The sequence below is a fragment of the Mobula birostris genome, chromosome 6 (assembly GCF_030028105.1).
Source record: "Mobula birostris isolate sMobBir1 chromosome 6, sMobBir1.hap1, whole genome shotgun sequence".
Lineage (NCBI taxonomy): Eukaryota > Metazoa > Chordata > Chondrichthyes > Myliobatiformes > Myliobatidae > Mobula > Mobula birostris.
The window spans coordinates 97,291,659-97,317,164 of record NC_092375.1 but is presented as its reverse complement, the minus strand read 5'-3'; the positions used below and the strand labels follow the sequence as shown (position 1 = coordinate 97,317,164).

The 25,506-nt window shown below is 51.1% G+C and overlaps 1 protein-coding gene across 5 annotated transcripts in view; it reads left to right on the top strand.

The window, feature by feature from the left end:
* LOC140199215 (phosphorylase b kinase regulatory subunit alpha, liver isoform-like) overlaps nucleotides 1–24,019 on the top strand; it is a 213,253-nt gene extending 189,234 nt beyond the window's left edge. For 2 of the 5 annotated variants that reach the window (XM_072260901.1, XM_072260902.1), the window contains exons 30-32: nucleotides 17,426–17,479; nucleotides 17,894–18,094; nucleotides 22,563–24,019. In XM_072260901.1, the coding sequence (XP_072117002.1) occupies nucleotides 17,426–17,479; nucleotides 17,894–18,094; nucleotides 22,563–22,736 (429 nt within the window). In that variant the 3' untranslated portion in view covers nucleotides 22,737–24,019. Of the gene's footprint in view, nucleotides 1–17,425; nucleotides 17,480–17,893; nucleotides 18,095–20,917; nucleotides 21,015–22,562 lie in introns of those variants that run through there. The other 3 variants (XM_072260903.1, XM_072260904.1, XM_072260905.1) reach the window with 3 other exon arrangements.
* The last annotated feature ends 1,487 nt before the right edge of the window (nucleotides 24,020–25,506 follow it).

Below are 25,506 nucleotides of genomic sequence, written 5' to 3'. Positions count from 1 at the left end.
GTAGGTGAGTGGTAGAGTCTGGGGTGGGTGTAGGTGAGTGGTAGAGTCTGGGGTGGGTGTAGGTGAGTGGTAGAGTGTGGGGTGGGTGTAGGTGAGTGGTAGAGTCTGGGGTGAGTGTAGGTGAGTGGTCGAGTCTGGGGTGGGTGTAGGTGAGTGGTAGAGTCTGGGGTGAGTGTAGGTGAGTGGTCGAGTCTGGGGTGGGTGTAGGTGAGTGGTCGAGTCTGGGGTGGGTGTAGGTGAGTGATAGAACCTGGGGTGGTTGACTTTATTCTCTGGAGCATAAAAGACTGATAACATCATAAGGGGAATGCACTCATTCACACCCCCCACTAGAGAAAGGCAATCAATACCTCCTGGGTATACATTTCAGGTGAGATGGGAAAGATTTAAAAGGGACCCAAGGGCAATTTTTTCTGCACAGAGGATGGTATCTGTGGAATGAGCTGTCAGAAGAAGTGGCTGGTGCAGGTACAGTAACAATATTTAAAAGCCATTTGGACAAGTATGAGGTTAGGAAAGGTTTAGAGAGATCAGGGCAAATAGGGCTAGCTTAAATGAACACATTGGGTAGCATGGAACAAAGGTCAGTTTCTGACATATGGCATCCAACACAAAACACCACCCTTGTCGAGAAGGCATCTGAATCAAAATTATATCCTCAGCAACATTATACTGAACAGGAAACACAGCGCGCTCGTGGGACTCTAAGACCTTTTCAGAGAAGAGAAAAATAGAAGAGATTAAGCAAAATGTGGGTCATTTATACTCAGAGACAAGAGAATAGGGGAATAGGGTATGTGTGGGGAAATTAAACTAATACTCCTGTCTTCACAATGGGGTAGCATAGCAGTCTATGGGTTAGTGTAACTCTATTACAGCTCCTCAGGTCCAGGTTTATGAGGGGTAATTGATAAGTTCATGGCCTAAGGTAGAAGGAGTCAATTTTAGAAAACCCAGCACATTTATTTTTCAACAGTCCCCTCCTACATTTATATACTTAGTCCAGCAGTCGTGGAACATACGGATCTTGGACCCCCAGAAAGTGCCCACGGCAGGAGTGATTGATAAGTTCGTGGCCTAAGGTAGAAGGAGATGAGTTATACAGCTCTCGTTACAGGCACACGCAATTCAACTCTTTTCGTGATTATGCCAAAGGTTTGAAGTTATCTCCTCCTACCTTAAGCCACGAACTTATCAATCACCCCTCGTAAGTCCGATGCTGTCTGTAAGGAATTTGTACATTCTCCCTGTGACCGCGTGGGTTTCCTCCGGGTGCTATGGTTTCCTCCCACATTCCAAAGACATACAGGTTCGGAGATTAATTGGTTATGTGGGTGTAATTGGCAGCAGGGGCTAATTAGGTTGGAATCTCTAAACGAATTAATAAATAACCTGGCCTTAAGTGAACATTCTTTAAGAGTTATTATAGCAACTGATGTGACTGAATAGCAATAAATCCCCAGCATCTGATGTGTAGCATCCTGGAGATTTGAAGGAGGCAGCCCCAGGATCATGGGAGATAGAGCATGGAAACACCCCTTTGGCCATCAGAGTCCATGCCGAATAGCAACCAACCATTTACACCATTTATCAACTCCCTCCAGGCTCTACCACTCACCTACACCCAACCCAGACTCTACCACTCACCTACCCCCAACCCAGACTCTACCACTCACCTACACCCACCCCAGGCTTGATCACTCACCTACACTCACCCCAGGCTCTACCGATCACCTACCCCAACCCCAGACTCTACCGATCACCTACACCCAACCCAGACTCTACCACTCACCTACACCCAACCCAGACTCTACCACTCACCTACCCCCAACCCAGACTCTACCACTCACCTACACCCAACCCAGACTCGACCACTCACCTACACCCACCCCAGACTCGACCACTCACCTACACCCACCCCAGGCTCTACCACTCACCTACACCCACCCCAGGCTCTACCGATCACCTACACCCACCCCAGGTTCTATCACTCACCTACACCCACCCCAGACTCTACCACTCACCTACACCCACCCCAGGCTCTCCCACTCACCTACACCCACCCCAGACTCTACCGATCACCTACACCCACCACAGGCTCTACCACTCACCTACACCCACCCCAGACTCTACCGATCACCTACACCCACCCCAGGCTCTACACTGACCTACACCCGCCCCAGACTCGACCACTCACCTACACCCACCCCAGGCTCTACCGATCACCTACACCCACCCCAGACTCTACCACTCACCTACACCCAACCCAGACTCGACCACTCACCTACACCCACCCCAGACTCTACCACTCACCTACACCCAACCCAGACTCGACCACTCACCTACACCCACCCCAGACTCTACCACTCACCTACACCCACCCCAGGCTCTACCACTCACCTACACCCACCCCAGGCTCTACCACTCACCTACACCCACCCCAGACTCTACCGATCACCTACACCCACCCCAGACTCGACCACTCACCTACACCCACCCCAGGCTCTACACTGACCTACACCCGCCCCAGACTCGACCACTCACCTACACCCGCCCCAGACTCTACCGATCACCGACACCCACCCCAGACTCTACCGATCACCTACACCCACCCCAGGCTCTACCACTCACCTACACCCACCCCAGACTCTAGCACTCACCTGCACCCACCCCAGACTCTACCACTCACCTACACCCACCCCAGGCTCGACCACTCACCTACACCCACCCCAGGCTCTATCGATCACCTACACCCAACCCAGACTCTACCACTCACCTACACCCACCCCAGGCTCTACCACTCACCTAAACCCACCCCAGACTCTACACTGACCTACACCCACCCCAGACTCGACCACTCACCTACACCCACCCCAGACTCTACCGATCACCTACACCCACCCCAGGCTCTACCACTCACCTACACCCACCCCAGACTCTACCGATCACCTACACCCACCCCAGAGTCGACCACTCACCTACACCCACCCCAGGCTCTACCGATCACCTACACCCACCCCAGGCTCTACCGATCACCTACACCCACCCCAGACTCTACCGATCACCTACACCCACCACAGGCTCTACCACTCACCTACACCCACCCCAGGCTCTACCGATCACCTACACCCACCCCAGGTTCTATCACTCACCTACACCCACCCCAGACTCTACCACTCACCTACACCCACCCCAGGCTCTACCACTCACCTACACCCACCCCAGACTCTACCGATCACCTACACCCACCACAGGCTCTACCACTCACCTACACCCACCCCAGACTCTACCGATCACCTACACCCACCCCAGGCTCTACACTGACCTACACCCGCCCCAGACTCGACCACTCACCTACACCCACCCCAGGCTCTACCGATCACCTACACCCACCCCAGACTCTACCGATCACCTACACCCACCCCAGACTCTACCACTCACCTACACCCAACCCAGACTCGACCACTCACCTACACCCACCCCAGACTCTACCACTCACCTACACCCACCCCAGACTCTACCACTCACCTACACCCACCCCAGGCTCGACCACTCACCTACACCCACCCCAGGCTCTATCGATCACCTACACCCAACCCAGACTCTACCACTCACCTACACCCACCCCAGACTCTACACTGACCTACACCCACCCCAGACTCGACCACTCACCTACATCCACCCCAGACTCTACCGATCACCTACACCCACCCCAGGCTCTACCACTCACCTACACCCACCCCAGGCTCTACCACTCACCTGCACCCACCCCAGGCTCTACCGATCACCTACACCCACCCCAGGCTCTACCGATCACCTACACCCACCCCAGACTCGACCACTCACCTACACCCACCCCAGGCTCTACCGATCACCTACACCCACCCCAGGCTCTACCGATCACCTACACCCACCCCAGACTCGACCACTCACCTACACCCACCCCAGGCTCTATCGATCACCTACACCCACCCCAGGCTCTACCGATCACCTACACCCACCCCAGACTCTACCACTCACCTACACCCAACCCAGACTCGACCACTCACCTACACCCACCCCAGACTCGACCACTCACCTACACCCACCCCAGGCTCTACCACTCACCTACACCCACCCCAGGCTCTACCGATCACCTACACCCACCCCAGGTTCTATCACTCACCTACACCCACCCCAGACTCTACCACTCAGCTACACCCACCCCAGGCTCTACCACTCACCTACACCCACCCCAGACTCTACCGATCACCTACACCCACTACAGGCTCTACCACTCACCTACACCCACCCCAGACTCTACCGATCACCTACACCCACCCCAGGCTCTACACTGACCTACACCCGCCCCAGACTCGACCACTCACCTACACCCACCCCAGGCTCTACCGATCACCTACACCCACCCCAGACTCTACCGATCACCTACACCCACCCCAGACTCTACCACTCACCTACACCCAACCCAGACTCGACCACTCACCTACACCCACCCCAGACTCTACCACTCACCTACACCCAACCCAGACTCGACCACTCACCTACACCCACCCCAGACTCTACCTCTCACCTACACCCACCCCAGGCTCTACCACTCACCTACACCCACCCCAGACTCTACCGATCACCTACACCCACCCCAGACTCGACCACTCACCTACACCCACCCCAGACTCGACCACTCACCTACACCCACCCCAGGCTCTACACTGACCTACACCCGCCCCAGACTCGACCACTCACCTACACCCACCCCAGACTCTACCGATCACCTACACCCACCCCAGACTCTACCGATCACCTACACCCACCCCAGGCTCTACCACTCACCTACACCCACCTCAGGCTCTACCACTCACCTACACCCACCCCAGACTCTACCACTCACCTGCACCCACCCCAGACTCTACCACTCACCTACACCCACCCCAGGCTCGACCACTCACCTACACCCACCCCAGGCTCTATCGATCACCTACACCCACCCCAGGCTCGACCACTCACCTACACCCACCCCAGGCTCTATCGATCACCTACACCCAACCCAGACTCTACCACTCACCTACACCCACCCCAGGCTCTACCACTCACCTACACCCACCCCAGACTCTACACTGACCTACACCCACCCCAGACTCGACCACTCACCTACACCCACCCCAGGCTCTACCGATCACCTACACCCACCCCAGACTCGACCACTCACCTACACCCACCCCAGGCTCTATCGATCACCTACACCCACCCCAGGCTCTACCGATCACCTACACCCACCCCAGACTCGACCACTCACCTACACCCACCCCAGGCTCGACCACTCACCTACACCCACCCCAGGCTCTACCGATCACCTACACCCACCCCAGGCTCTACCGATCACCTACACCCACCCCAGGCTCTACCACTCACCTACACCCACCCCAGACTCGACCACTCACCTACACCCACCCCAGACTCTACCACTCACCTACACCCACCCCAGGCTCTATCGATCACCTACACCCAACCCAGACTCTACCACTCACCTACACCCACCCCAGGCTCTACCACTCACCTAAACCCACCCCAGACTCTACACTGACCTACACCCACCCCAGACTCGACCACTCACCTACATCCACCCCAGACTCTACCGATCACCTACACCCACCCCAGGCTCTACCACTCACCTACACCCACCCCAGGCTCTACCACTCACCTGCACCCACCCCAGGCTCTACCGATCACCTACACCCACCCCAGGCTCTACCGATCACCTACACCCACCCCAGACTCGACCACTCACCTACACCCACCCCAGGCTCTACCGATCACCTACACCCACCCCAGGCTCTACCGATCACCTACACCCACCCCAGACTCGACCACTCACCTACACCCACCCCAGGCTCTATCGATCACCTACACCCACCCCAGGCTCTACCGATCACCTACACCCACCCCAGACTCTACCACTCACCTACACCCAACCCAGACTCGACCACTCACCTACACCCACCCCAGACTCGACCACTCACCTACACCCACCCCAGGCTCTACCACTCACCTACACCCACCCCAGGCTCTACCGATCACCTACACCCACCCCAGGTTCTATCACTCACCTACACCCACCCCAGACTCTACCACTCAGCTACACCCACCCCAGGCTCTACCACTCACCTACACCCACCCCAGACTCTACCGATCACCTACACCCACTACAGGCTCTACCACTCACCTACACCCACCCCAGACTCTACCGATCACCTACACCCACCCCAGGCTCTACACTGACCTACACCCGCCCCAGACTCGACCACTCACCTACACCCACCCCAGGCTCTACCGATCACCTACACCCACCCCAGACTCTACCGATCACCTACACCCACCCCAGACTCGACCACTCACCTACACCCACCCCAGACTCTACCACTCACCTACACCCAACCCAGACTCGACCACTCACCTACACCCACCCCAGACTCTACCTCTCACCTACACCCACCCCAGGCTCTACCACTCACCTACACCCACCCCAGACTCTACCGATCACCTACACCCACCCCAGACTCGACCACTCACCTACACCCACCCCAGACTCGACCACTCACCTACACCCACCCCAGGCTCTACACTGACCTACACCCGCCCCAGACTCGACCACTCACCTACACCCGCCCCAGACTCTACCGATCACCTACACCCACCCCAGACTCTACCGATCACCTACACCCACCCAGGCTCTACCACTCACCTACACCCACCTCAGGCTCTACCACTCACCTACACCCACCCCAGACTCTACCACTCACCTGCACCCACCCCAGACTCTACCACTCACCTACACCCACCCCAGGCTCGACCACTCACCTACACCCACCCCAGGCTCTATCGATCACCTACACCCACCCCAGGCTCGACCACTCACCTACACCCACCCCAGGCTCTATCGATCACCTACACCCAACCCAGACTCTACCACTCACCTACACCCACCCCAGGCTCTACCACTCACCTACACCCACCCCAGACTCTACACTGACCTACACCCACCCAGACTCGACCACTCACCTACACCCACCCCAGACTCGACCACTCACCTACACCCACCCCAGGCTCTACCACTCACCTACACCCACCCCAGGCTCTACCGATCACCTACACCCACCCCAGGTTCTATCACTCACCTACACCCACCCCAGACTCTACCACTCACCTACACCCACCCCAGGCTCTCCCACTCACCTACACCCACCCCAGACTCTACCGATCACCTACACCCACCACAGGCTCTACCACTCACCTACACCCACCCCAGACTCTACCGATCACCTACACCCACCCCAGGCTCTACACTGACCTACACCCGCCCCAGACTCGACCACTCACCTACACCCACCCCAGGCTCTACCGATCACCTACACCCACCCCAGACTCTACCGATCACCTACACCCACCCCAGACTCTACCACTCACCTACACCCAACCCAGACTCGACCACTCACCTACACCCACCCCAGACTCTACCACTCACCTACACCCAACCCAGACTCGACCACTCACCTACACCCACCCCAGACTCTACCACTCACCTACACCCACCCCAGGCTCTACCACTCACCTACACCCACCCCAGACTCTACCGATCACCTACACCCACCCCAGACTCGACCACTCACCTACACCCACCCCAGGCTCTACACTGACCTACACCCGCCCCAGACTCGACCACTCACCTACACCCGCCCCAGACTCTACCGATCACCGACACCCACCCCAGACTCTACCGATCACCTACACCCACCCCAGGCTCTAACACTCACCTACACCCACCCCAGACTCTAGCACTCACCTGCACCCACCCCAGACTCTACCACTCACCTACACCCACCCCAGGCTCGACCACTCACCTACACCCACCCCAGGCTCTATCGATCACCTACACCCACCCCAGGCTCTATCGATCACCTACACCCAACCCAGACTCTACCACTCACCTACACCCACCCCAGGCTCTACCACTCACCTACACCCACCCCAGACTCTACACTGACCTACACCCACCCCAGACTCGACCACTCACCTACACCCACCCCAGACTCGACCACTCACCTACACCCACCCCAGGCTCTACCACTCACCTACACCCACCCCAGGCTCTACCGATCACCTACACCCACCCCAGGTTCTATCACTCACCTACACCCACCCCAGACTCTACCACTCACCTACACCCACCCCAGGCTCTCCCACTCACCTACACCCACCCCAGACTCTACCGATCACCTACACCCACCACAGGCTCTACCACTCACCTACACCCACCCCAGACTCTACCGATCACCTACACCCACCCCAGGCTCTACACTGACCTACACCCGCCCCAGACTCGACCACTCACCTACACCCACCCCAGGCTCTACCGATCACCTACACCCACCCCAGACTCTACCGATCACCTACACCCACCCCAGACTCTACCACTCACCTACACCCAACCCAGACTCAACCACTCACCTACACCCACCCCAGACTCTACCACTCACCTACACCCAACCCAGACTCGACCACTCACCTACACCCACCCCAGACTCTACCACTCACCTACACCCACCCCAGGCTCTACCACTCACCTACACCCACCCCAGACTCTACCGATCACCTACACCCACCCCAGACTCGACCACTCACCTACACCCACCCCAGGCTCTACACTGACCTACACCCGCCCCAGACTCGACCACTCACCTACACCCGCCCCAGACTCTACCGATCACCGACACCCACCCCAGACTCTACCGATCACCTACACCCACCCCAGGCTCTACCACTCACCTACACCCACCCCAGACTCTAGCACTCACCTGCACCCACCCCAGACTCTACCACTCACCTACACCCACCCCAGGCTCGACCACTCACCTACACCCACCCCAGGCTCTATCGATCACCTACACCCAACCCAGACTCTACCACTCACCTACACCCACCCCAGGCTCTACCACTCACCTAAACCCACCCCAGACTCTACACTGACCTACACCCACCCCAGACTCGACCACTCACCTACACCCACCCCAGACTCTACCGATCACCTACACCCACCCCAGGCTCTACCACTCACCTACACCCACCCCAGGCTCTACCGATCACCTACACCCACCCCAGACTCGACCACTCACCTACACCCACCCCAGGCTCTACCGATCACCTACACCCACCCCAGGCTCTACCGATCACCTACACCCACCCCAGACTCTACCGATCACCTACACCCACCACAGGCTCTACCACTCACCTACACCCACCCCAGGCTCTACCGATCACCTACACCCACCCCAGGTTCTATCACTCACCTACACCCACCCCAGACTCTACCACTCACCTACACCCACCCCAGGCTCTACCACTCACCTACACCCACCCCAGACTCTACCGATCACCTACACCCACCCCAGGCTCTACACTGACCTACACCCGCCCCAGACTCGACCACTCACCTACACCCACCCCAGGCTCTACCGATCACCTACACCCACCCCAGACTCTACCGATCACCTACACCCACCCCAGACTCTACCACTCACCTACACCCAACCCAGACTCGACCACTCACCTACACCCACCCCAGACTCTACCACTCACCTACACCCACCCCAGACTCTACCACTCACCTACACCCACCCCAGGCTCGACCACTCACCTACACCCACCCCAGGCTCTATCGATCACCTACACCCAACCCAGACTCTACCACTCACCTACACCCACCCCAGGCTCTACCACTCACCTAAACCCACCCCAGACTCTACACTGACCTACACCCACCCCAGACTCGACCACTCACCTACATCCACCCCAGACTCTACCGATCACCTACACCCACCCCAGGCTCTACCACTCACCTACACCCACCCCAGGCTCTACCACTCACCTGCACCCACCCCAGGCTCTACCGATCACCTACACCCACCCCAGGCTCTACCGATCACCTACACCCACCCCAGACTCGACCACTCACCTACACCCACCCCAGGCTCTACCGATCACCTACACCCACCCCAGGCTCTACCGATCACCTACACCCACCCCAGACTCGACCACTCACCTACACCCACCCCAGGCTCTATCGATCACCTACACCCACCCCAGGCTCTACCGATCACCTACACCCACCCCAGACTCTACCACTCACCTACACCCAACCCAGACTCGACCACTCACCTACACCCACCCCAGACTCGACCACTCACCTACACCCACCCCAGGCTCTACCACTCACCTACACCCACCCCAGGCTCTACCGATCACCTACACCCACCCCAGGTTCTATCACTCACCTACACCCACCCCAGACTCTACCACTCAGCTACACCCACCCCAGGCTCTACCACTCACCTACACCCACCCCAGACTCTACCGATCACCTACACCCACTACAGGCTCTACCACTCACCTACACCCACCCCAGACTCTACCGATCACCTACACCCACCCCAGGCTCTACACTGACCTACACCCGCCCCAGACTCGACCACTCACCTACACCCACCCCAGGCTCTACCGATCACCTACACCCACCCCAGACTCTACCGATCACCTACACCCACCCCAGACTCTACCACTCACCTACACCCAACCCAGACTCGACCACTCACCTACACCCACCCCAGACTCTACCACTCACCTACACCCAACCCAGACTCGACCACTCACCTACACCCACCCCAGACTCTACCTCTCACCTACACCCACCCCAGGCTCTACCACTCACCTACACCCACCCCAGACTCTACCGATCACCTACACCCACCCCAGACTCGACCACTCACCTACACCCACCCCAGACTCGACCACTCACCTACACCCACCCCAGACTCGACCACTCACCTACACCCACCCCAGGCTCTACACTGACCTACACCCGCCCCAGACTCGACCACTCACCTACACCCGCCCCAGACTCTACCGATCACCTACACCCACCCCAGACTCTACCGATCACCTACACCCACCCCAGGCTCTACCACTCACCTACACCCACCTCAGGCTCTACCACTCACCTACACCCACCCCAGACTCTACCACTCACCTGCACCCACCCCAGACTCTACCACTCACCTACACCCACCCCAGGCTCGACCACTCACCTACACCCACCCCAGGCTCTATCGATCACCTACACCCACCCCAGGCTCGACCACTCACCTACACCCACCCCAGGCTCTATCGATCACCTACACCCAACCCAGACTCTACCACTCACCTACACCCACCCCAGGCTCTACCACTCACCTACACCCACCCCAGACTCTACACTGACCTACACCCACCCCAGACTCGACCACTCACCTACACCCACCCCAGGCTCTACCGATCACCTACACCCACCCCAGACTCGACCACTCACCTACACCCACCCCAGGCTCTATCGATCACCTACACCCACCCCAGGCTCTACCGATCACCTACACCCACCCCAGACTCGACCACTCACCTACACCCACCCCAGGCTCGACCACTCACCTACACCCACCCCAGGCTCTACCGATCACCTACACCCACCCCAGGCTCTACCGATCACCTACACCCACCCCAGGCTCTACCACTCACCTACACCCACCCCAGGCTCTACCACTCACCTACACCCACCCCAGACTCGACCACTCACCTACACCCACCCCAGACTCTACCACTCACCTACACCCACCCCAGGCTCTATCGATCACCTACACCCAACCCAGACTCTACCACTCACCTACACCCACCCCAGGCTCTACCACTCACCTAAACCCACCCCAGACTCTACACTGACCTACACCCACCCCAGACTCGACCACTCACCTACATCCACCCCAGACTCTACCGATCACCTACACCCACCCCAGGCTCTACCACTCACCTACACCCACCCCAGGCTCTACCACTCACCTGCACCCACCCCAGGCTCTACCGATCACCTACACCCACCCCAGGCTCTACCGATCACCTACACCCACCCCAGACTCGACCACTCACCTACACCCACCCCAGGCTCTACCGATCACCTACACCCACCCCAGGCTCTACCGATCACCTACACCCACCCCAGACTCGACCACTCACCTACACCCACCCCAGGCTCTATCGATCACCTACACCCACCCCAGGCTCTACCGATCACCTACACCCACCCCAGACTCTACCACTCACCTACACCCAACCCAGACTCGACCACTCACCTACACCCACCCCAGACTCGACCACTCACCTACACCCACCCCAGGCTCTACCACTCACCTACACCCACCCCAGGCTCTACCGATCACCTACACCCACCCCAGGTTCTATCACTCACCTACACCCACCCCAGACTCTACCACTCAGCTACACCCACCCCAGGCTCTACCACTCACCTACACCCACCCCAGACTCTACCGATCACCTACACCCACTACAGGCTCTACCACTCACCTACACCCACCCCAGACTCTACCGATCACCTACACCCACCCCAGGCTCTACACTGACCTACACCCGCCCCAGACTCGACCACTCACCTACACCCACCCCAGGCTCTACCGATCACCTACACCCACCCCAGACTCTACCGATCACCTACACCCACCCCAGACTCGACCACTCACCTACACCCACCCCAGACTCTACCACTCACCTACACCCAACCCAGACTCGACCACTCACCTACACCCACCCCAGACTCTACCTCTCACCTACACCCACCCCAGGCTCTACCACTCACCTACACCCACCCCAGACTCTACCGATCACCTACACCCACCCCAGACTCGACCACTCACCTACACCCACCCCAGACTCGACCACTCACCTACACCCACCCCAGGCTCTACACTGACCTACACCCGCCCCAGACTCGACCACTCACCTACACCCGCCCCAGACTCTACCGATCACCTACACCCACCCCAGACTCTACCGATCACCTACACCCACCCCAGGCTCTACCACTCACCTACACCCACCTCAGGCTCTACCACTCACCTACACCCACCCCAGACTCTACCACTCACCTGCACCCACCCCAGACTCTACCACTCACCTACACCCACCCCAGGCTCGACCACTCACCTACACCCACCCCAGGCTCTATCGATCACCTACACCCACCCCAGGCTCGACCACTCACCTACACCCACCCCAGGCTCTATCGATCACCTACACCCAACCCAGACTCTACCACTCACCTACACCCACCCCAGGCTCTACCACTCACCTACACCCACCCCAGACTCGACCACTCACCTACACCCACCCCAGACTCTACCACTCACCTACACCCACCCCAGGCTCTACCGATCACCTACACCCACCCCAGACTCGACCACTCACCTACACCCACCCCAGGCTCTATCGATCACCTACACCCACCCCAGGCTCTACCGATCACCTACACCCACCCCAGACTCGACCACTCACCTACACCCACCCCAGGCTCGACCACTCACCTACACCCACCCCAGGCTCTACCGATCACCTACACCCACCCCAGGCTCTACCGATCACCTACACCCACCCCAGGCTCTACCACTCACCTACACCCACCCCAGGCTCTACCACTCACCTACACCCACCCCAGACTCGACCACTCACCTACACCCACCCCAGACTCTACCACTCACCTACACCCACCCCAGGCTCTACCGATCACCTACACCCACCCCAGGCTCTGCACTGACCTACACCCACCCGAGGCACTAATACTCACCTACACCCACCCCAGGCTCTACACTGACCTACACCCACCCGAGGCTCTACCACTCACCTACACCCACCCCAGACTTGATCACTCACCTAAACCAACCCCAGGCTCTACCACTCACCTACACTCACCCCAGGCTCTACACTGACCTACACCCACCCCAGGTTGTACCACTCACCTGCACCCACCCCAGGCTCTACCACTCACCTACACTCACCCCAGGCTCTACAGTCCTGGAAACCTTCTTTGCACTTTTTCCAGTTGAATGATGACTTTTCTATAATTCAACATCAAATCTATCTATAATGTATTCTGCTAGACGCTGTGTTGGTGAGGGTGTAGTATTCTGTTGGATGCTGTGTTGCAAACTTAAAGCACACGGTATTGGGGGTAAGGTATTGATGTGGATAGAGAATTGGTTGGCAGACAGGAAGCAAAGAGTGGGAATAAACGAGACCTTTTCAGAGTGGCAGGCGGTGACTAGTTGGGTACCACAAGGCTCAGTGCTGGGACCCCAGTTGTTTACAATATATATTAATGACTTAGATGAGGGAATTAAATGCAGCATCTCCAAGTTTGCGGATGACACGAAGCTGGGCAGCAGTGTTAACTGTGAGGAGGATGCCAAGAGGATGCAGGGTGATTTGGATAGGTTAGGTGAGTGGGCAAATTCATGGCAGATGCAATTTAATGTGGATAAATGTGAGGTTATCCACCTTGGTGGTAAGAACAGGAAAACAGATTATTATCTGAATGGTGACCGATTAGGAAAAGGGGAGGTGCAACGAGACCTGGGTGTCATTGTACACCAGTCATTGAAAGTGGGCATGCAGGTACAGCAGGCAGTGAAAAAGGCGAATGGTATGCTGGCATTCATAGCAAGAGGATTCGAGTACAGGAGCAGGGAGGGACTACTGCAGTTGTACAAGGCCTTGGTGAGACCCCACCTGGAGTATTGTGTGCAGTTTTGGTCCCCTAATCTGAGGAAAGACATCCTTGCCATAGAGGGAGTACAAAGAAGGTTCACCAGATTGATTCCTGGGATGGCAGGACTTTCATATGATGAAAGACTGGATCGACTAGGCTTGTACTCTCTGGAATTTAGAAGATTGAGGGGGGATCTGATTGAAACGTATAAAATTCTAAAGGGATTGGACAGGCTAGATGCAGGAAGATTATTCCTGATGTTGGGGAAGTCCAGAACGAGGGGTCACAGATTGAGGATAAAGGGGAAGCCTTTTAGGACGGAGATGAGGAAAAACTTCTTCACACAGAGAGTGGTGAATCTGTGGAATTCTCTGCCACAGGAAACAGTTGAGGCCAGTTCATTGGCTATATTTAAGAGGGAGTTAGATATGGCCCTTGTGGCTAAAGGGATCAGGGGGTATGGAGGGAAGGCTGGTACAGGGTTCTGAGTTGGATGATCAGCCATGATCATACTGAATGGCGGTGCAGGCTTGAAGGGCCAAATGGCCTACTCCTGCATCTATTTTCTATGTTTCTATGTGAGGGTGCAGTATTCTGCTGGACGCTGTGTTGGAGAGGGTGTAGTATTCTGCCGGATGCTGTGTTGGTGAGGATGTCGTATTCTGCGGATGCTGTGTTGGTGAGGGTGTAGTATTCTGGATGCTGTGTTGGTGAGGGTGTAGTATTTTGCTGGTTGCTGTGTTGGTGAGGGTGTAGTATTCTGCTGGATGCTGTGTTGGTGAGGGTGTAGTATTCTGCTGGATGCTGTGTTGGTGAGGGTGTAGTATTCTGCTGGTTGCTGTGTTGGTGAGGGTGTAGTATTCTGCTGCATGCTGTGTTGGTGAGGGTGTAGTATTCTGGATGCTGTGTTGGTGAGGTTGTGTGTTGCTCTGGATACTGTCTTGGTGAAGGTGTTATGTTGCTATGGATACCATGTTGCTAAGTGTATTGTGTTGCTCTGGATATTATCTTGGAGAGGGTTTTGTGTGGCTATGGACACCATCTTGAGGAGGGTGTTGTGTTGCTATGGACATTGGTATCACTATGACTTCCGATCAAGATGGCACCAACGAATAATTCCTTGGGCGACATCTTTCATATAGCAAATCAATCCGATTATTTTACTTTTTCTATGCCTTCTGCTTGTTCTTTTTGTCTTGTTTGTGTTATGGAAACTGTTGGAGCCAGTGACATACAGTTTGGAACTTGATTGAAGTATCCAGCGCTATGCTGTCTGGAGAGCTGTCCCCCTCATGGAGGTCGGAGATGGGGGGCTGCTGAAAAGGTCTGAGAACATGAGATGACTCATGAGGACCAGATACAAGGTCATAAATGACTGCATCTCGAAGCAGCGTGAAAGATTGAGGTATTAAGGTGAATGCCCGGGGGGGGGGGGGGGGGGTCGGAGGTGACTCACAATAGAGACCGTCAGCAGCCGGATCTGCTCGTTCAGCCCCTGATCAGTGTGATTGGCTCCGGAGGGGCACGTTTGTCCTTTTTGCTGGCGTTCGGACCTGAGTTGGCGGTCACTCTTTACAGAAGAACTGAGTTCGTGTGGCTACTCTCTTTGAATGCAGGCGAAAAGACATTTGTCTGAGGTTTATGTGATTTTTGGACTGTATATTCATTTCCTTCAGTTTTGCGGCGTTTCCGTTCTTGTGTATGATTGGCTGCTGAGTGATCTGTTAATGTTTGTGTGTAAAGGGGATGTTGGGGGTTTGGCGCTACTGTCACTGTCCTTTTCTGTGAATGAGGGCTTCGGGGATTGTTATGTGTACGGGGTCAGTGATTGTTATTGTGGGTTTTTTCTGCGGGGGAGGGGGGATTTTGGTGTCTGCGAATTTTGTTTCTTTTCTTTTTTGTGCCAGGGATGGGGAGTAGTTGATGTCTTTTGTTCCATCAACACCCAGGGTATTTCTATATTTCATGGCTACCTAGAAAAGATAAATATCAGAGTTGTATTGTACATGCATACTTTGACAATAAAATGAACCTTTGCTCAACTGGAATTATATAGAGAGCTTGGAGCAGGGCACCTCGGGAAGATGGGATTGCTTTACGATTGAAGAAAATTCAGTAAAAAATCAAGGGAATGCCCAGGATTAGGGGTAACATGAGGGGGAACTTCTTTACTCAGAGAGTGGTAGCTGTGTGGAACTAGCTTCCAGCAGAAGTGGTTGAGGCAGGTTCGATGTTGTCATTTAAAGTTAAATTGGATAGATATATGGACAGGAAAGGAATGGAGGGTTATGGGCTGAGTGTAGGTTGGTGGGACTAGGTGAAAGTAAGAGTTCGGCACGGACTAGAAGGGCAAGATAGCCTGTTTCCGTGCTGTAATTGTTATATGGTTATATGATTATGAAGGATTTTGATAACCTGTAAAGACCATTTTCACTGGCAGAAGCTATGACACAAATTTAAAGATGTTGTGAGAACTACTAAATGGAAAATTTATTTTTGTTCAGAGCTGTTATGTGGAATCAATAATAATTCCTTAAAGGGGTATGAACAGCACAGTGCACCTGAGATAGTGTTTTCAAAGAGTATGTGGAAGAGATGACCACCTCCTGTAGTGTGTGTGTATGTATTATATATATATATATATATATATATACACACACACACATATATACACACACACAAGTATACATGTAATGTATGTATCAATAACCTCTGCACATTATCTCCTTTGAAATGTTGAAATCTGTAGGCACAATGGATTTGATTTTAACCCATGCCTTCCTTTAAATATAGTGCCATGGCCTTTCCATTGATGGCTTTGTGCTTCCTTCTTCAACCACAAGAGAGGTAAGACACTCAATTCCTTCATCAATGATGGCCAGTTACTGTGAGATGTGTGGATTGCTTCATATTTCCAGCTGCTCTGGGCATACCAGTTAGTAGATTATTTGGTCATTGTTGATTCGGCGAGGGTTAAATTGGGACTTGCCGGGTGGTCTGGCTTGAAGAGGCGGAAGGGCCTGTTCCACGCTGTATCTCCAGGTAAAATAAAATACGATTCCTTAAGAACATTGGGAATTTTTTTTGGTGGAAATAATCAGCTCTGTTTCACTATTTCACCGGTGTTAAAAATGTTTTAAATTTATCTTTAATATGTAGCATATTATTAAGGAAAGACAATATCATTAGTTGTATAAAGATCAGAGAATGTGTTAATTTCACTGTAGTATGATTTAACTCTTCACTTTGATTCATTTTAAGATGACACCCCAAGAGATAAAATTTGCAGTGCACGTTGAGTCTGTTCTGAACCGTGTTCCTCACCCTGAATACAGACAGCTTCTGGTGGAAACGATTCTAGTTCTCACCGTACTCGCAGAGCTGGAGGTCCACAGTGTTGGTGGTGTAATATACGTGGATCACATCGTACTCATGGCCAATGAATATTTTCTACAAGACCAGGTAAACGCTGGTGGAAGCTGATTTAAAACATACACATATGTAAACATTTAAGAACTGAGATTTTGATTGTATACTGCCTTGCATCATATAGAGAATACTTTTATGATGAATTCTGGCGATGTTGTTCACTTGAATTTTCAGAAGGCCTTTGACAAGATGCACACATGAGGCTGTTTATCAAGATACAAGCCTGTGGTATGAATAGAAGATTGGCGAACTAGCAGAAGGGAAAGTGTGGGGATAAAGGGGGCCTCTTCTGGTTAGCTGCCAGTAACTAGTGGAGTTCCACCGGGTTGGTGCTGGGACCGCTTCTTTTCATGTTATATATCCACAATTTGCATAACAGAGTTGATGGCTTTGTGGCTATGTTTGCATATGATACAAAGATAGGTGAAGGGGCAGGTAGTGTTGAGAAAGCAGGAGACTGCAGGACTTGGATAGATTGGGAGAATGGCTAAAGTAGTAGCAGATGGAATACAGTGTAGGGAAGTGTATGGTCACGCACTTTGGTAGAAAGAATAAAGGCATAGACAATTTTCTAAATGGGGAAAAAATTCAGAAATCAGAGGTCCAAAGGGAATTGGGTGTCCTTATGTAGGATTCCCTAAAAGTTAACTTGCAGGTTGAGTTGGTGGTAATGAAAGGAAATGCAATGTTAGCATTCCTTTTGAAAGGACTGGAATATAAGAGCGAGGATATGATGCTGAGGGTTTATGAGGAATTGGTCAGACAGTACTCGGAGTATTGTGAGCAGTTTTGGGCCTCTTAGCTAAGAAAAAAATGTGATAGTGTTGGAGAGGGTCTTGAGAATGATTCTCGGAATGAAAGGGTGAAAGTATAGAGTCATAGAACACTGCAGCACAGAAACAGGCCTTTCAGCCCACCTAGTCTGTGCCAAACCATTGATCTGCCTAGTTCCGTCGACCTGCACTCAGACAATAGCCCTCCATCTCACTCTCATCCATGTACCTATCCAAATTTCTGTTAAATGTTTAAATCGAACCCACGTAGTGCATGCACTGGCAGCTTGTTCCACACTCTTCCGACCTGAGTGAAGCAGTTCCCCTTAAACATTTCACCTTTCACCTTCAACCATGACCTGTAGTTGTAGCCTCACCAAACCTCCGTGGGGAAAAAAAAGCTTGCTTGCATTTATCCTATCTATATACCCCTCATAATTTTATATGCTTCTATAAAATCTCCCCTTAATTTGTTATGTTCTGGAGGATAAAATCCTAACCTATTCAACCATTCTGTATAACTGAGGTCCTCAAGTCACAGCAACGTCCTTTTCTCTCTACTTTTTCAATCTTATTGACATCTTTTCTGGAGATAGATGACCAGAACTGCACACAATAGACTAAAGGCCTCACCAACATAACATCCCAACTCTGTACTCAGTACATTGTTTTATGAAGGCCTATATGCCAAAAGCTTCCCTTACAACCCTATCTACATGTGAGGCCAGTTTCAAGAAATCATGGAGCTATATTCCCAAATCCTTCTGTTCTCCTGCACTCCTCAGTGGCCTACCGCTCTGCAGGTAAGACCCACACTGGCTTGTCCTCTCAAAGAGCAACACCTCACACTTGCTGCATTAAATTCCATCTGCTATTTTTCCAACTGGTCCAGATCCCGCTGCAAGCTCCGATAGTTTTCCTCCCTGTCCACAGCACCACCAATCTTGGTGTTGGCTCAATATGAGGAGCGTTTGATAGCTCTGGGCCTGTACTCATTGGAGTTTAGAAGATTGAGTAGGGGGAGGAAACTCATTGAAACATATTGAATATTGAAAGACATAGATAGAGTGGATGTGGAGAGGGTGTTTCCTATAGTAGTGGAATATAACAGCGATCTCCAACCACCGGGCCGCAAAGCATATGCTACCGGGCCGCGAGGAAACGATATGATTTGGCGATTCAGCTGCACCTTTCCTCATTCCCTGTCACGGCCACTGTTGAGCAATTACGCATGCAAGGTCATTACCCGCGCGTCATCCACGTCAGCGCGGGAAGGAGATCAACTCCTCGAGCTTGCAAATGACGGTGGGCTGAATAGTATGTTTGACATAACATCTCTGCCGGCATTCCGGATCAAAGTCAAGGCTGAATATCCTGAGATAGCACGAAAGCACTGAAAAAGTTGCTTTCATTTCCGACATTTTTCTGCGAAGCGGAGTTTTCTGCAATGAATGCAATGAAAACTAAATTGCAGAGTAGACTGGACATAAGGAACCCCCTTCGAGTATCGCTGTCTCCCATCACCCCTCGATAGGACCATGTTGTTGCAGGGAAACAAGCCCAGGGCTCCCACTGATTCACCGATATTGGTGTGTTCCAATGATTTTATATGTTCATACGGGGAAAATATGTGCTGTGTGTTTAATATCCAAATGTTACTTAAAATGTTATGATGCTATTGACTTATAAGTGACTTATATAACCATATAAAAATTACAGCATGGAAACAGGCCATCTCGGCCCTTCTAGTCCGTGCGAATGCTTACTCTCACCTAGTCCCACCGACCTGCACTCAGCCCATAACCCTCCATTCCTTTCCTGTCCATATACCTATCCAATTTTTCTTTAAATGATAATATTGAACCTGCCTCTACCACTTCTACTGGAAGTTCGTTCAAGACTTACTTCAAGCTCCCCTGCCCTCCCCTGATAATTGACTTATCACTATATTCATACGAGGAAACTATGCGCTGTGTGTTTAATATTAAATTCGTTAGATAAGTCCTTTTAGAAACGAAATTGAGTGTATTAGCCACTTATCACCTATATTCTGGTTGTGATTAACACTGCCCCCCCCGAACAGAATCGCCAAAAACGATTTGCAGAAAAAAAATCGGCATGTACACGAAGGCGCACTGGTGCCCGCGCAAGGCTTCATGGTCATTGTAGTCTTTCTCGGGGTAAGCTGAACGTATTTGACTGCTACTCTTGTCCGTTGGCAACCCTACCCCCGCGCCCCCCCGGGTCGGCCGGTCCGCAAGAATATTGTCAATATTAAACCGGTCCGCAGTGCAAAAAAGGTTGAGGACACCTGGAATATAAGACCAGAGGTTACAGCCTCAGAATAACGGGACATCCATTTGGAACAGAGATGAGGAGGGTTAGCCAAGGGATAGTGAACCTGTGGAATTCATTGCCACAGATGGCTGTGTAGGCCAAGTCATTGGGTATATTTAATGCAAAGATTGATAGGTTCTGGGTTAGTCAAGGAGTCGAAGCTTACGGGGAGAAGCAGGAGAATGGGGTTGAGTGGGGTAATAAATCAGTAGGCTGAATGGCCTAATTCTGATTTCTGGGACATGCCGAGCTGTATCCACAACTCTCAGCATTTTTTGCAGTGACAGGCAGAGCATTTGCCTTACCAAGTTGTGATGCATCTGGATAGGATATTTTCTTTGGTGCATCAATAAAAACTGGTAAGTGTTGATGGAGATATGTCAAATTTCTTCACCTTCTGAAGAAATAGAGGCACTGGGGAATATTCTTGCTATGGCATCTATGTGGTTGGACCAAGACAGGCTGTTGCTGATGTTCACTCTTTGGAACTTGAAATTCTCAAACCTCTCAACTTGAGCACCATTGATGAAGACAGGAGCAGTTTCACCCTCCCCCCCCACCTCCAAAAATAATGATCAACTCTTCTGTTTTGCTGACACTGAGGGAAGGGAAAGACTGTTGTCATGACGCCATGCCATTAAGCTGTCTATTCTCTGTCCTGTACTCCATCTCATTGTTATTTGAGATATGTCCCACTACATGACCATGAACACAGAGTTATTACAGAACCTGACCACATAGCCATGAGTGTATAGGGAGCAGAGTAGGGGGCTGAAGACAGAACCTCATGGAGCACTAATGTTTAGAATGATCAAGGCAGAGATTGACATTGCACTGGTGTTTACAATAATCAAGGCTGACTTTGCACTGTACGCACTGTAAAGCAGTGTGATGAGATGTGACACCACACTTCTCAATACTATAGCATTCCAGATCAGGTATATTACATGCTTACTGAAAAAGAAGGAATGTGTCTCGGGGGCAACCACATTAGCACATACTTTGAATGAAAACAAATTTTAGCAGTCCTGACAAGATGTTTCCTGGAGTTCACCAAACTGCCGTTTCACAAGGATTAACTTAATCATATTGCAGCTGTACAAAAGTTTGTGTTCCTCGTAGCCCCATTTCAAGAACAATGTGGAGTCTTTGGAGAGGGTGCAGAAGAGGTTTACCAGAATGCTGCCTAGGTGAGAAAGTAAGTATAAGGAAAGTTTGGACAAACTTACAAATTTTCTCTAGAGTGTCAGAGACTGAGAGAAGACCTGGTAGAAGTTAATGGGAAGGACAGATCGGTTTGTGTTGAAAGGATATGATTATGCAGCCCATGAATTAGAACTGTGTCCAAGTTGCTACTTATAACGTCAATCCCCCTTCTGCTTGCATTCCAGAAGTCCCTTGGAGCAAGTGATTGCATATTAGACATTGATGCAACCACAAGAGTTTGCAATTTGTTCTACGACAGTGCTCCCAGTGGCAACTATGGAACCATGACCTACCTGACCAAAGCAGTTGCCTCTTATGTACAAGACTTCCTGCCAAATACTGGCTGTTTTCTGCAGTAGAATTGTGACTCTGTGAAGCACGAAGAGCTTCCTCTTGACAACGCTTTATAGATCCACCGCTTTTTAAATGAACACACTTCTGATAAAGTTGTGATAACTGAGATGCAATAATACAAGGGATAATATGAAGCATTGTTTATTTAATATTGTTATTTATTTGAGTCAGTTATGACTTCTATATTTGTAGCTATTGACATGCAGAATTTTACTCAGTTGAGACTGGCAGCTTTGAAAGTTCACCTTTTCGTTGGACAACAACCACAGCATATAGTGAGAAAAATGGTTACCAAGTATGTCTTGCGTATACTAAACCTTCTATTTTCACTCTTCTGCAGTAAAATATATAGAGATCTGATAATCTACATTTTAGCATTTAGAGGGGAATAGAGTTCTATTTTCGATTAACATACAAAATTATTTCCAGAATGCTTAACTACAGTTTTGGCAAATGAATGTGACAAAAACCTGTTACGCATGGTGTTGCAGATTGTGTTTGTAGTATAGAAATTATGCAAATTATAAATGGTGGAATGACGACACATCAACCAGGCCAAGACTGATAACTTCCAATGCAAATTGACATGGGCATTTCCTCATTAGGAATCTTAATAGAGCATGTTCAGATAGAATTCTATATTGCACATTTATGCAGGTAAGAAAATAGGGTTTTTTTAAAGCTTTATCAGAGTAAATCCAAGCTGTGTATTAATGAATTTGCTGCATGCATAGTTTTAGAATATATTTTCCTATTAACTGAAAACTTTTCTTAACAGGTTAAGTTAACAGGAGTGCATTAGGGTCAGCAACAGACAGAAAATCAATATAAGGGTACTTGATGTAATCTAATCATGTGTAAATACTAAATGTGTCTCGTTGTATCTGATGAAATAAATAGTTTGCATGTGATGAAAAGATACAAGCTGCTTATATGCTGAATGTAATGTGCCCTGGTACTTGCTTGTGCAAAGATTTTGATGGAAAACATAGCTATTTTATATTTATATTCATATTCATAGTATGTAAACCTGAACAAAATGCAATATTAATATGTTGCTGCAATGTTATTTCAGGTGATTTACTTTTCATCATTCTATGTTATTTGCTTTTGCAGGTATACAAGTGACCCATTTGCCACAAGTATAATGTTTTTTGTGTTATTTATTTAATTAGGTTCTCGATCTAGTTTTAGGACTTATGTGAAGATCTGATCACAAGATTCTGTAACAAGTTCAATAAAATCACTTTCTTGAAATACCGAATATTAATAAAGACTGATATTAATGACATTGAGAACACTTTACAGTTTAAGGCTGGACTACTCTGAATATAAGTCATTGTCTAGGATTGCTTCGGGAACCCTAATCACTTGTTGTAAGGACTGAGGATATAACCTTCTCCACAAGCACATCAATACCCTCCACTGGTGCAGCCACCATTTTCGTAGTTGCATTCATTGATGTCTGCAATACAAACATATGTATTTGACATTAAACTATTCAACCTCAAGGACAGGTTCATGGTCCAGGACTTACTTCTTCCTGAAATGCATTGCCCTGCACTTAACAGGAATAAAATCAATCTGTTATTGTTTCATCCAATGTACCAGTGGCTCAGTTGCATTCTGTAAACTAAAACTATCAACACCACCACCAATATTCATATCAGTCACAAACTCCTACATTCTCATCCAAATTATTAAAGCTTTATAAGTATAGAACAAAACAAACAGCAAGAATCCTAGCAATGATCCCTGTGAACACTTGTTCATAGGTTATCAATCTCCAACACAACCCTCTCCAACCTCCTATTATCAAGCCAACTTTAGATCCAATTTGCCTTGGATCCCAATGGCTCTCATGAGGACTAGTCTTCCATATGGGACCCTATAAAAGACCTTACTGAAATCAATGGAGAACTGCATCACCAACCTCACCAAATTTATTGGACGGTATTCTAAGGGAACATATATACAAGTATTTGGATAGACAGGGACTAATTATGGATAGTCAGCATGGTTTTGTAGGTGGTAGGCCATGTCTAACTAATCCTTTAGAGAGTTTTGAGGAAAGTTGATGAAGGGAAGACAGTGGATGTTGTCAAGATGGACTTTAGCGAAGCATTTGACAAGGTCCCACATGGGAGGTTGATCAAGAATGTTCAGTCACTCGGCATTCAGGATGAGGTAGTAAATAGGCTTTGTGGGAAAAGCCAGAAGAGTGGTAGTAACACACACAAAGTGTTGCCTGGCCTGCTGCGTTCCACCAGCATTTTGTGTGTGTTGCTTGAATTTCCAGTATCTGCAGATTTTCTCGTGTTTGCAAAGAGTGGTAGTAGATGGTTGTCTCTGTAACTGGAGGCCTGTGACTAGTGGAATTCTGCAGGGACTGGTGTTGGGTCTATTGTTGTTCGTCATCTATATCAATGATCTGGATGATAATGTGGATCAACAAATTTGTGGATGACACCAAGACTGGGTGTGTGGTGTACAGTGATAAAGACTATCAGATCTTGCAATGGGATCTAGACCAGCTGGAAAAATGAGCTGAAAAATTTAATACAAAGAAGTGCGAGGTATTACACTTTGGTGGGACCAACCAGGGTAGGTCTTACACGGTGAGTGGTGGGGCACAGAGCAGTGTGGTAGAACAAAGGGACCTGGGAATACAGCTTCATAATTCATTGAAAGTGATGACACAGGGAGACAGGGTCATAAACAAAACTTATGGCACTTTGGCCTTCAAAAATCAATGTATTGAGTACAGGAGACGGG